Source organism: Halyomorpha halys, unplaced genomic scaffold (genome assembly GCF_000696795.3).
Source record: "Halyomorpha halys isolate HHAL.00 unplaced genomic scaffold, Hhal_1.1 Scaffold934.1, whole genome shotgun sequence".
Lineage (NCBI taxonomy): Eukaryota > Metazoa > Arthropoda > Insecta > Hemiptera > Pentatomidae > Halyomorpha > Halyomorpha halys.
This window is the reverse complement of record NW_027104767.1, coordinates 530467-544028: the sequence shown is the minus strand read 5'-3', so window position 1 is coordinate 544028 and position 13562 is coordinate 530467. Positions and strand designations below refer to the sequence as shown.

Genomic DNA, 13562 nt, shown 5'->3' with positions numbered 1-13562 from the left:
AATATCAGCTAATTCTAGCTTCATTGAAATAATCTGAAAGGGCATAACTGAAGAATATTTAAAAAATCTCCCTATAAAGTATCTTTAATTTTCTGTATTTTAAATAATTAACTATTTCACATTTTTTTCGTAGTAAAAAACAGATGAATTTAACCTATGAAAGGATTTGATGATCAACTTAAGGAGATAAAAGTGAAAATATTTTTTCAGCTTGAAAATTCCATTCTTGGATATAATATATATCGTTAGAAAGCCATTTTAAAAAAATAAAATATTGAACTTAGTAAGTCGTAGAACGTAATGAAAAATGCGTTTGTAAAATAATCTGTTTTAATATAAATTTCGATCTATCTCGAACCAGATATAATTCCTTCCATTATAAACTTCTTAACCACCCAAACCTACTAGTTTCTAACCTTTCTTCCTCTTCTATTCCTGGCAAGCCTCCGAGGCGCCTGAAAAGAAGATGGCGACGAGACGTGTTAAGGTAAAACGTCAATAGAGTGCTTCTAATAGGTTGTTTTTCTACACACCTGTATCACTCCATTTTAACTCATATTAATTTTACTAAATATATTACAATGTGCAGTTGTAAATTGCAATTAATGAATAAATAAAAATATATAAATTTTACTGAGGGGAAACATGCACAATTTTTTCGTTCAATCTATTATCTATTGTCAGCTCGGCGTAGTTATTAACTGATTAATTTTAATAATTAGCAATATTTATTATTAATAAATTAAATGAACTATTATTAATAGCTTAATTAGTAATACTACTCATTACCCAAGTTTGTGGCAGATTATTAAAATAATATAACTTACCAATAAATAAAGTTATTATTAATATTTAAAAAATATTAACAATTTAAAATCGAAAGAATAGCTTTTAAAAAATAAAAATGTTATCGTTTTTGTTTGGATAAATATTATTTCTATCGAAATTAGAGTTTATCAATCAAAATGTTGTTGACATTGTTCTACTTATTTAGAATATTATTTTATATTGTCAATTTTTTAAGTATAACTTACATTTAGAAATATAATTTGATTATTTTTATTATTATAATTATTATATTGACTACCTAAACTTGTTTCCGTTTGTATTATTTAAAAAGATATTTTCATTACATTAAAGAAAATAATACACAATATATTAATTTTAATTAAAATACTGGAAGAAGATAGTATGAAGTAAATTGTAGGAAGATAGTCCAGGAGGTGGTCAATAAAGGTATCAAAATAGTAAAAGGAAACTAAAATTAAACATAAACTTATATTGACCACCATCCTTCAATTTAATTAAAATACATTAAAAACCAATTTTTTTCTAAAATATTTATTTATTACTATTTACAACTGCACATTATAATACATTTAGTAAATCTGATTTAAGTTAAATTGGAGTGTTACAGGCGTGTAGAGAAACTACCCATTGGCAACACTCTAATGACATTTTACATTAGCTGGTCCCGTGGCCATCTTCTTTTCAGGCCCTCGGAGGATTGTCAGGAATGGAATAGGATGCAGAGATTATAGTGTTAGGGAGTTTATAATGGAAGGAGTGATACTTGGTTCGGGCTAGATCGGTTACATAGGGAACATTAAGGTCTTTATGTATGATTTTATTTGTGACAAAGTAAGGAGCATTGAGGATTTTACGAACGATTTAGGATTATTATGATTGAATACGAGAGGAATTCGAAGGTTTAGTGGAGCCCCAAAGCTCAACTCCATAGGTCCAGATTGGCCTTATTACAGTCATATAGAACAGTCTTTTGTAATGTGTTGGAAGTTTAGACCGTTTGTCTAGTAAGTGCTGTAATGGTCGAAATCGACGTGCAGTTTCCTGACTTTTCAGTCTGGTGTGAGGATTCCAGGTTAATCGTTTGTAAAACCAAATTTAATTTTAATAATTAAAAGTAAATATAAGTTGAGAAGAGTATTTACTATTATAATTGTTAGTAAGAACTTGAAACATTTGTGGTTATATCGACTGCATTCCGATAAATTACTTCATGACCTTTGCCATTTTTCGTACTGAAATATTATACTAGTCCACAAGTATAAATTATTTAAGTGAAAATTACAAGTAATAATACTACGCATTATGAACTAATTTGAAAGTATTTCTTTATGGCTGAGTTGAAAAACTGAATCTCAACTTTCCAGTAAAAGTGTTATTTTTTTTTTCATTTGAAGCCACGCCATAGAACACCCCTGGGAAGAGGAAATTGACCTCCCTGATGGGGTCACAGGAAGAGGAAGGGCTAGAACGACACCTATTGTGGACGGGTCTGCAGGATCAGCGGGTTTTATGTGTATGGAAAATATATATCTTTTCTGATGGAAATATTATGTATTCAATCTGCTTAACCTTGACTTCGGAAACATACTGCATTTAATTCTAGTTGTCTTAAGAAGGTTAAGATTTTATTTCTAGAATATAATAATTACTGTGGATTTCGATCAAACGTAACACTCATCACATCCGATTTTTTATCAACAAAATCCCGATTCATATATTTGTCTATTCAAATCATTTCTTAGGAATTTCACTTAAAGTTGTTTTTTCCCGATGTATGATTTTAAATGCATCAAATTGGAATTTATGTCCTGTTTGTCTATAATGTGTTGTGAATGCAGTATTTTAGGGTTATTTATTATAGAGATAGAACTATATTTGTTTTAAAATACCCTTCTTTTAAAATATACCCATAGTTCTCTCTGAAGGGAAATCCTATGACTGTGATTACTAAAAAAAATGACTATAAAAAAATATAAGAATAAGGCTAACGACAAAAAATCGGTACAAAATTAACAACACTATATATTTCAGGATCTTGAGGCTTAGTAAATAATAAAAGAACTATATTGTGGTAACGTTTCTCTACGTACTAACACCTTTTGAAATAATATCAAAAACTGTGAGCTGTAAAAAAAAAAAAATTAAAAAAAAAATGATTTCGCCATCACATACAGCTAAGGTATCTAGATTTTATAGTAACACTAAACAAATATATAAATTGTGAATTAAATTTCTAGAGAAGAGAACTATGGCGAATCTTATTTTGGAACTTAAAAATATCTAAAACGAAATGTGTATGAACACAAAGTCAGCTGCATCATGAGACTCTAATCTTATAAACACATGAGACACAATTAATAATAATAAAAATATATAATACAAAACAGACTAACTACCTGATTTAATAATAGATAGAATAAAAAAAACCACATTTCTTTGCTTCTTATAAATGAGTTAATTCCGGTATTTATAACAGTTATTAGTTATGTAGGAAACTCAGTTACAACAATATTCTAACTAATGTATCTATTTATTAGTCTTATTATGTATTCTGTACAATTTTAGTGTTAAATAATTAATATAGAATATTTTTTTTTTAGTTTATTCCTTCTTCTGTTGGGTATGACAATGGGAACAATAACCCTAAACTTCGTCCCAATGTAGTTTTATTATTTACTGAGCTTTAAGATCCTCAAAAAATATAGATGTATAGTAAATATGCAGCTATACTAAAAATAATTAAAATAAAATTAATCAATATAAAGGGAGATTTATTTGAATAATTTTAATAAAAACATGATTTATACAAAGGACGATGAGCTGTTGTCATTGTTAGTTGATTAACAGGATTTTTCGTTGTTTTCAGGGATACGAGATTTTGTACACAGGTTGATAATCAATATTAATGATCGTAATTATAAAATTAATTGATATCAATTTCATTAAAAGAAATGTGGCTTGTAATTTCATCTCGGTCGGGTAATAGGGTTGCGTAATAAAACCGAATAAATTAAGATTATTGATTGGATTTGAAGGGCCACAACCCTCTTACCGTCAACGACAGATCTACCGATAATTTGGTCTCCGTCAACAAAAGAGGTACAAGCTCCTTGATTTCCTTACATCATCAACAGGTTTCACTCGCTTTATTTTAATCTTTTGTTATATTTATTTTTCTAATCAATAATGACCTAATTATTCATAGAATAAAAGTAATTTTTTTGAATTTTATACTAACTTATATTTAAAACTAATCTTTAAAATATATTTTAATTAAGAAAGTTATCGAGTTTGTTATTTAAATACATTCCAATGCTCTCATGCTCATGTATTACGAAGTCCTAGTTCGAACTAAAACAGTTTTGCATATCTGTAAAATATCTATTGAATGGATATCAAATCAGAAATACTTTTATTCAATTTATTTATATTTAATTATTCGCTTTATTCTTAATTAGTGATCAATTTAAAAATTGAATTCTTTTGATGTAATGTATTACATACAAAAAAAAATTTTGGGATGTGCACACAATGTTGTAAATGCAAAATGTAACATACAAAATGAAGAATAATGTAAGCTATAGGGAAAAAATAATAAATTAAGGTCAAAATCATTGAGGTTTTTATTATATTCTAGATTTCTTAAAATAGAATTGTGTACTTGAAATTTTTGAAGAATAAAACATTACCTAATTAAGATACGTTATGAATCCAAACAGAACAAATGATATAGAATATAAAGAAAAATAAATTTTAAGTTGACCGAATAATTAATTAATAATTTTAAGTCATCTCACTTTAAATGAATTTATGATTCGAACCAATTTGTATTTGTTTTTTTATACTCCACTACTGTTTTTTTTTTCAGATTTGGACATGCTTGTCTATTCTGTTCTAAATATCTAAGATTTGTTTGTTAGTTGTTTATTGGATAAAACTATTTAATGTACTCTAACTAGAGAAAGAAAAATGATTATAGGTTGCCTGTCTATTTTGTTAGTTTGGTTAGGAATACCGAGATTTCATTAGTAAAAATCAACACCTGTTCTTTCTATCTCTGGCCACTACAGCCTTAATATTAGATATCGGATTCTAAACCTCTGTTCTATGTGAGTCAGTTATCCTATTTCAAAAATTAAAAATATGTACCAACATTGTGATGTTTATAAGATATGTTATTTACTTATAAGTGTTCAAATATGGAAGATAATAGTTTAGGCCCCCAGTAATAAACTGCTACCCTTGGGAAAGACTTTTCTGCGAAATGTGGAGTTTGACATAGTTTGTAAAGTTATAACTCTGGAAATCCACTACTCATCTCAAATGTGTCCTTTTATCAAACACCAGCACGGATTCTGCTATTTAAGTGCCGGCAAGGTTCTCAGAAATACGGGAACAATTATCCTATGACTAAAGTTAGGTTTCAGAGAAGGGCTACAAACAGTGAATTGACTCAGGCCTCATTACATTCTCTGACGCTTCGGGATACAGTAGACAATTTGTCAAGTAATTCACAGCTTGTAATTAGAATTGGTCCTTAAACAACAAATATTTCTAAAAGCTCCTTTTTCTCGCTCGAAATCGACCATCTGATAACATAGTCAAATGATCTTAATAATTGTCCTGTTTAGTTGTGTGTGTGTGGCTATAAAAATTGTTATTATGATTTCTTAATTTTTATACTTTTAATTTAAAAAAAATTATTTTATGCTAAAAAATATTGATAAAGAAATTGAAATAATTAGTAATTGCTATTTAAGAAAAATATATTGAAAACTTTTTTTGTATAATATGTGGCTTCACAGGGTCACTAGCTTTCGAAATGTGAATTATAATAGATTAAAAATTATTTAAATAAGTGATATAAAAATATGAATAAACTCCATTATTCCACAACAATGTTGAACCCTTGAATCGTAATTGTTAATAAATGGTCACACAAGCTAAGTGACAGTAATTAGTTAGGATTGCTATAAATACTGAACAATTCAATAAATAATTGAATAGACAGATGACATCTCTCTGATATTTACCTCACTTTGAATATATCTATTTCGGTTCATGTTTCATTGACGTCTGAATTGAATTTTATATAACGTCATGGTCCTTAAAGCATTGGAACTCATATATCATTAACTTTTAATTTTCACTCAAACACCTTATAATGAGGTCCATAACTCGTTTGTAAAAGCCTATAGACGCTGGGAACAAAATGAAAAGAGGGAACAAGAGAACAAAAATCCAGGAGTAGTAAGTTGTGACACCGTTATAAGACAGAGTTATAAATTATATTCTCTCAGATGCTTTTTCCCCTGCTTAAGTTTTGTATTTCATTTTTCCTTTTTTATTTTTTTTCTTCAGAGCCTACTCTTTTCAAAAAAACTAAAACAAAGCTTTAGCTTTTATTAATAAAAGTTTACAGACCTTAATTTGTATTTTCGTGGCGTTTGCAGTCATATGGGAAGTTTAAATAAAAATCTGTCATCCATAATCTCGTTTTCTTTTTTAGAGGAAATTAACGTTTTGTATACTATTTTGAAGTATGGTGGGATTACAGTGAAGCAACCACCATAGTGCATCATATACAATATATTTTATCATTCCCAATTTTAATTACAACTTTTACTTTTGAGGAAATGGATTTTTTCGATTACACGATGATAAAAAAATTGGACGTTAAACGACCCAAACAAATAGAAAAATCGAATTTTTACTCTGTTTAAGTTTTTTTAACAAAAGTTTAAGTTTTTTTCATTTAATTTAAATGAAATTAGTACTTCATAGATTTATAAGGCATGAAATGCATTATATATATTAATGAGTCTTCTCCCTTTGATTGACTTGCGGCATTATAAGATGTTGATATCAGTCCAGCTAAGGTGGTATAGTCTAGCAACAGCCTAGGGTAATGCCATAGAATTAATGGAACGTGGAGGGACCGTTCCGCCGAGTTTTTACTCTGAAATGAGAAGTTTTTATTTATAGTTTTATGAGAAAGGTTTTTTATGGCAATAGGTACTTTAATAAAATCTAACAACAATATAACGTAAAATTTAAAAAAATTATGAAAAACCAAGCAGAATCGTGATATTGTAATCAATCAAAATGATATTTTATATTAATTGATAAAAATTATCTGAGAACAGTGTTATAAGTAATTATAAAGACTAAAATTTCGACTAGGTTAAATTTTTAAAAAAATACAATATCATTCTTGCTTAGATAAATATCTATTAAAAACCTGACACAGTCCACTTTGTGCATGAAGAATTATACTAACTTTTTTTTTATATCAGCAAATATTTTTTCTCGTTTTTTTCATCGTTTAAGAATTATTATAAATTTCAAAAAATAAAACCTTACAAATGCTACTGAATTTATAATAAGATGTATTACCTGTTGCTTATGTAATATAATTTTATAAATCTGTTAAAATTTGATTTTATATTTCTTAAAAATAGGTAGTAACTCAAATGAATGGGTAATTTTGGATAGAACATAAAACTATCCTGGGGGTTAAGGATTAAATTTGAACCTTTTTTTTTAAGTTTAATGAATTTCGAAATGAAACATGGTATGTCCTAAGGTTTGTTTAGTTGTAATGTCAATTTTTGTTGTAATAAGTTATCTCTTACAGCTCTTCTCCTTTCCACTTCGGGAATTTTCAGTAAAAAATTATAATATTCCTATTTTTTCAGACTCGACATTTCTCGAACCGTTAATCTCCAAAAACCACAAACAATTTTTCACGGTTGTGGAAAATCCGTCATCAAAGAGATCTGTCATCAGGACAGGGATTTCAGCCTCCACGAAGTGGACTATTACGATGACGGATTCATATAATTTTCAAACGTTTTCTTTACTTTTGATTTTCCACACCTTTTGCGTACGAATTGCGAAAAATAAGATGAATAAATAATTAAAATATTTCTTTAAATATAAGTTTTACTCCTAGAAATAACTTCCTAAAGGTTTATTTGTTAAATTTTACGTATTTATTTGTTATCAAGTTCTTATTAGTGACTTGCAGACCCGACAATGCTTCGCTATTGCTATATTTGAGGGTTTATATACATTAATGAATAATATTCCAACTTTGATATGAATTAATCTATACATGAAGTGGTAACTAGATTTACATTATTATAGTTACAGCTAACTTAACTGTATAATGGCTAATACCGGTCCGATTTAGGTGATTTATCCTTAATCTTTTAGATAATTTGACTATCTATATTACATTCAATATGAATAGTTTTTATATAATAACCCTCACTGTGCTTCAATATTAATACTATGTTGACAATTCAGACTGACTGACCTAGGCCATTCTTATTGGATCCAAGCGCCTCCTTCATTCCCTCCCTTACTGTCCTCAATAATTGTCTTTAATTTGTATTGATAAACCAGTGTCTTTAACTAACAACAATCACGTCCAGGTCGCCTTAAACCATGAGTCGAGAGACACCACCATTCACGAGCAACTAGTCGTTAAAGTTTAAGCAGATTGTATAGATCATTCCCTTCCTTACTGTCCTCTAATCTTCCTTAACAAACAAACGATTTACTTCTATCCTAAAATAAAAAACCTTGGAGTCACCTTTGACCAACACCTCTCCTGGAATAATCACATTTCCCAAATCATACGCTAATCCATAACTTGCACTCAAACAATTTCTAAGATTCCGAACACCCGTCAGCTCCTAGTATCCTCTCTCGTCTTCACCCACTTCGACTACAGTTCCTTGGTCCATGGAGGGCTATCTGCAGGACTAGAGTTGAGACTGAAGAGACTCATGAATTGCTTTGTAAGATTTATCTTTAGGTTTCCAAGGCGCTCTCAAGTCTCCCGCTGGTATACCGAGTTTAAGTGGCTCTATCCATCCTTCAGAAGGCAATACCTCTTTTCTTATTCCAAGTTCTTAATATAAAAAAAAACCTACATATATCCTTGATCTCCTCACTCTTCGTTCATCCATCCACTCATTAAACATCAGATCCCAACCGATTGATTGATTGCCTTCCAATAGAACCGCCTTCTTTAGCGAATCCTTCGTCATACTTGCAAACTTCTTCTGGAATTCTCTTCCCATCTCCATTCGTCAGTCCTCATATATTCTTTCCTTTAAACAATACCTATTCCTTCACTTATTGTATAACCAAACCTCCGAATCATTTTAATGAAATTAATAGGCATATATTGATTAACATTATAAACAGTAGTTAAGTCAAAGTCCCAATGTAATTTCATTTTACTTACTTGCCAGACAGAAATCTTAATGTATGAACCATGTATTTATTCTTAAGGGACATGTATCACAGAATAAAATTATTTTTTCATTTCATTTCTTTTCAAAATAAACCAAGGAGATTTTTTTTTTAATTTCTTTGAATAATGGATCTTGAGGGTTTCAGACGACGCTAAAAACAAATATGATTCGCTTCCTAAAAAAAAGTTATTAAAAGTAATTGTGTTGACTTACTTTATTAAAATCCTCAATATGTTTTTTTAAAAAATGTTTAGAGAATATAAAATCATTTAGAAGAATCAGTAATATTTTTTCTTATTCTTCAGAAAGGGAAAAATCGGCTGGCATATAATAACCATGAAAAAATGTATAATTTTTCATCTAGGTGCTAGAGAAGCTTATGTTGTTAATAATTGTTTTACCGAAAAATTGGGACAGCATATGTTATTTTCAAGATAATCCTAAACATTTAACAAAAATCTCAGTTACAATCAGATGAACGGTGCGACAGTGCATAAAGTAGGAACAGCCAAAAAATCATTTTTATATCAACTTCCGAACCACCAAAACCCACTGGTTTCTGACCTGATTCTCCTACATTACCTGATATTCCTTCTAGGTGTCTGAAAACAAGATGACCTCGAGATCTCATCTAAAAATGTTATTGGAGTTCTACTTCACACGCCTGTATCATGTCACTAATGTAACCCACATCACATTTATTTATTGTACATATTTAAGTTGTAATTATCATATACATTAATTTAAATCAAATATATTCCCAAATAAATATAACTCCTGTATATATTTTTTTTATTGACAAACTTATTTATTAACTTTTTATTATTGCTGTTTTCAAACAATATTTCCCTTTTCAATTTCGATTCCTCATTCTGTTCACTTACTTACTCAAATTTCAATGCTCTGACAATGTTTGAAAATTTAAAAAATAAGTATGTTAATTAAAAATAAATTAGACTTATATTCATTTCGGAATGTATAAAAATGATATTTAATTCAAAATTACTCGTGTCCACAAATTAATAAGAACTTAATAAAGCCCGAGATGTTGAAAGAATTAAGGGTGTAAATGGATTCCTCAAAATAAATATAATAAATTTTAATATATTTCTTGTTTAATTCCTCCAGTACGTGTAGGATTGAAAAAAACAAACAGACATTTGTTGTATTATATTCTCTAAGAATTCTAAATTCAAAAGTTAATTTAGCTAGAGCAATGTTACAAAGACAACTCCCCTAATAAAAACTTACTTTCAGAATTTGAAGAAATGGGGGAAGTGCCAATTGAATCTTAAATTTTGAATCACTCCATATTTAACATAAAATTTCCAATGGATTAATAACTAATTGTATATTATTGTATTGTTTCCACAATTTGTGTGATAGTATTGTACATGATTTTCTGTCGTAGACTTCTTTAAAATGTTCACGCAAAACGAAAAGCTATTATTAATTAAATTCAAAATAATAACATATTTATTTTAAACATAAAATAATAAATATATAACAGGATATATAATGATTCAGTACAGCTGGATATTTCAATAAAAAAGCTGTTTCATTATAAAAATATTATTTCGCCCTTAAATAATCTAAAGATTATAATTTATCATGTTAAAATAGTCGGAAAGTTGAACAATTACAATTTAAACATATTAAAACAGTTTTTTCTTTTCAAGATTTTCCAAACAAATGTTCATTTATATTAAAGATAAATAAATGTTTATGTCAGAATAATAATTTGTATCATTTAAAAAAAAAAAATATGAAACATATACGTGTTATTGCAGGAATGATTCATTTCATATTAAGAGATATAAGGAAGAAAAAGAACATCCATCTTCTATGACGTAGCTTTCACTGGCATCTTAATCATACACTTCACTTCCTGTAGTTCATTTCACTCTAGATAAGTCTTCCGCTTTATGAACAACACAGTTCCAAAATAATTCTATTCCGTCGAGGTTTCTTTAACAATATATATATAATTTAGTTGTAGCTATATGTTAATTCCTGGTTTGTAAATATATCTCTAATTATTATAGAAATGATTATCTTTATTAACCATGTAAACCATTCTTAATCATCCGAATAACGTTTCAGAAAGTTTGCATATTATACATTTCGTTTTTCGACTACAACAAAAAATAATGCGGAATCAACAGTTTTTAAAAAGGAAATTTTCAATAAATACGTTAAGATCAATTATAAGTAATTTTATAATGAGGTGTAGATAGTTGACCGTAGATTACTGATTGGAGAGGTTTGTCGGGTGTTGAGGTCAGCAAATAACAACATAAATAAACAAAACAATATTTATTTAATATTTATATATATATTTGTTTTTTCAGTTTTTTTAGACACTTCTTACATATCTTATATTATACACATCTTTTTACCTACAGAATATTATATTTCATCTTTCACTGTTTTAAACCTACTAACCATCTAATTCCACGATTATCAATCAATTTTTTTTTTTACTATTCAATTATCAATTATCAATTTTCAATTTTTTTATCATTTATGATTCAATTCAATATTTTGTCTAATTCCAAATTTGTTTGTATACTATTCCTTTTCAATTTTATGTTTCTCTAATTGTTGGTGTTATTTCATTTTTTCTATGTCCTCAATGAAGACCTGAAACTGAAAGGTCGAAACATTGGCATAAAATAAATATTGATTTGTTTATTTATGTTGTTATTTGCTGACCGCATCCTGGGACAAACCTCTCCAATAACTAATTTTAATATAATTTACTGTTTATATCGTTAATTTTACAATTATATATAATTTTTTTCTTCATTTTATTAATTCTTTTTATTTATTGATAGATATTACAATCTGTTACACAGTTGTGGGCAATAGATAATAGGGATGAATGATCTCATACATACTAAAATCAAATAAAATAAATTAAATAAATGAATAAAAAAAAATAAAACTCTCTTAAAATATGTATATCATTTCAAAATTGTAATAAGATCAGGAAAAAAATTTAAATCTTAATTAATTAAAAGTGTTTTGTAAAGATGTCTTGGTAGTTCTTAATACCTCTCTGCTTCTAAGGTATAAAAAGTTATATATTAAAAAAAATGGGTTGGATAATAGGCATACTGGTCGAAATGTTTTTCGGATGTTAAAATAAAAAACAGAAGTCATAGAAGATCAATTTCTTCCAGAAAAAAACAAACTAATTTTTTAATTAAAAATATACACCTACTTACACATTGCTTATTTTGTATTTTTGATTATGATCCCTACTTTGCATACTTTGTTCCCACCTTTGTTATACCTTACTTGAAAAATTTGCAGATTATCTCGGACAGAGGAGAGAGCTGCTAGTGGATGGACAGCGAGGAGGATGACGACGAGATGGGGGTGAGCTGGCTGGTGGCCCTCCTGCTGGTGTGCCCGGTGGCCGGGGGGATATCCTGCCCTGCCGATGCGGGGGCCCCGGGGTCTTCTCTCCACGTCTACCTCAATATCTCGCACCCCGTCTTCTCTGCCGCTACCGCTCTACACTCCGGCCTCGTATATCAGGGTCAGTATTTTTTATTCTTTTAAATTAAATCAAAACTGTCTAATTGATTATAAGAAAGTTGAAGGTCTTCTTTGGGAAAAATATGTTGTATGTCACACATTAATTTACGGTTTGGCCATTATTCTTTATTTAATTTCTTTACATTGTATGACGTTAGCTGTAAGTCACAAGATTAAACAACTTAAAGATAATTCTCCTTTATCCTGTTAGTACAAGAGCCGGGAAGAAAAAAAGCAGTTATCTCAACCCAATTTTTGGTTACCTTAATGAAAACTATGTATAGTTACTAGTCTAAATTGATGAGTCTGTCAAGTATAGGTAGGGGGGATAAAAAATTGCGGCTGTTTCAAAACCTTAAAAAAAACATTAATTTTTCATTCGGAGCTCTATATTTTAAAAACTAACAACAACACTAGAAAATATAAGAGATCGTTATTTAAAGAAAAGTAAATTTACTGAAATATTAGCCCTAAAAGAGCAATTTACCATACGTCCAATAGTTCTCGAGATGTAGCTTTTTAAAAAGCAAAATCTTTTTAAAATCTACTGAAAGATTAGTAGTTAGTTATTTTATTTTGAGAAATCTATATCTCAGGAACTACAAGACGTTCAGATGTCTATTAGGGCTCAAATTAAAGCTAGTTTAATGGACTATAAAGAAGTTTATGACCTTTACCTTCGTAGGAAGTAAGTTTTCATGATATTTGCTAAAATAGATTGATTTATAGTTGTTCGAACAATAAGTTTGATTTATGAAAAACTTCATTTCAGAAAACATTGGACGTACAGATGTCTGCCAGCGCTCAAATTAAAGCTAGTTAAATTTTTTTTTATTTTGATAGATTTATTTATTGATAGATATTACAATCTGCCACACAGTTGTGGGCAATAGGTAATATTGATAAATGATCTCATACATACTAAAATAAAAAAAT

At 28.6% G+C, this 13562-nt stretch overlaps 1 protein-coding gene across 1 annotated transcript in view; it reads left to right on the top strand.

The window, feature by feature from the left end:
* Positions 1-12403: 12403 nt before the first annotated feature.
* The window catches only part of LOC106687239 (uncharacterized), a gene marked incomplete in the record, with an annotated part of 403205 nt that continues 402046 nt past the window's right edge, over positions 12404-13562 (top strand). The window contains 1 exon segment of the mRNA XM_067045014.1: positions 12404-12627. Within this exon segment, the coding sequence (XP_066901115.1) occupies positions 12432-12627 (196 nt within the window).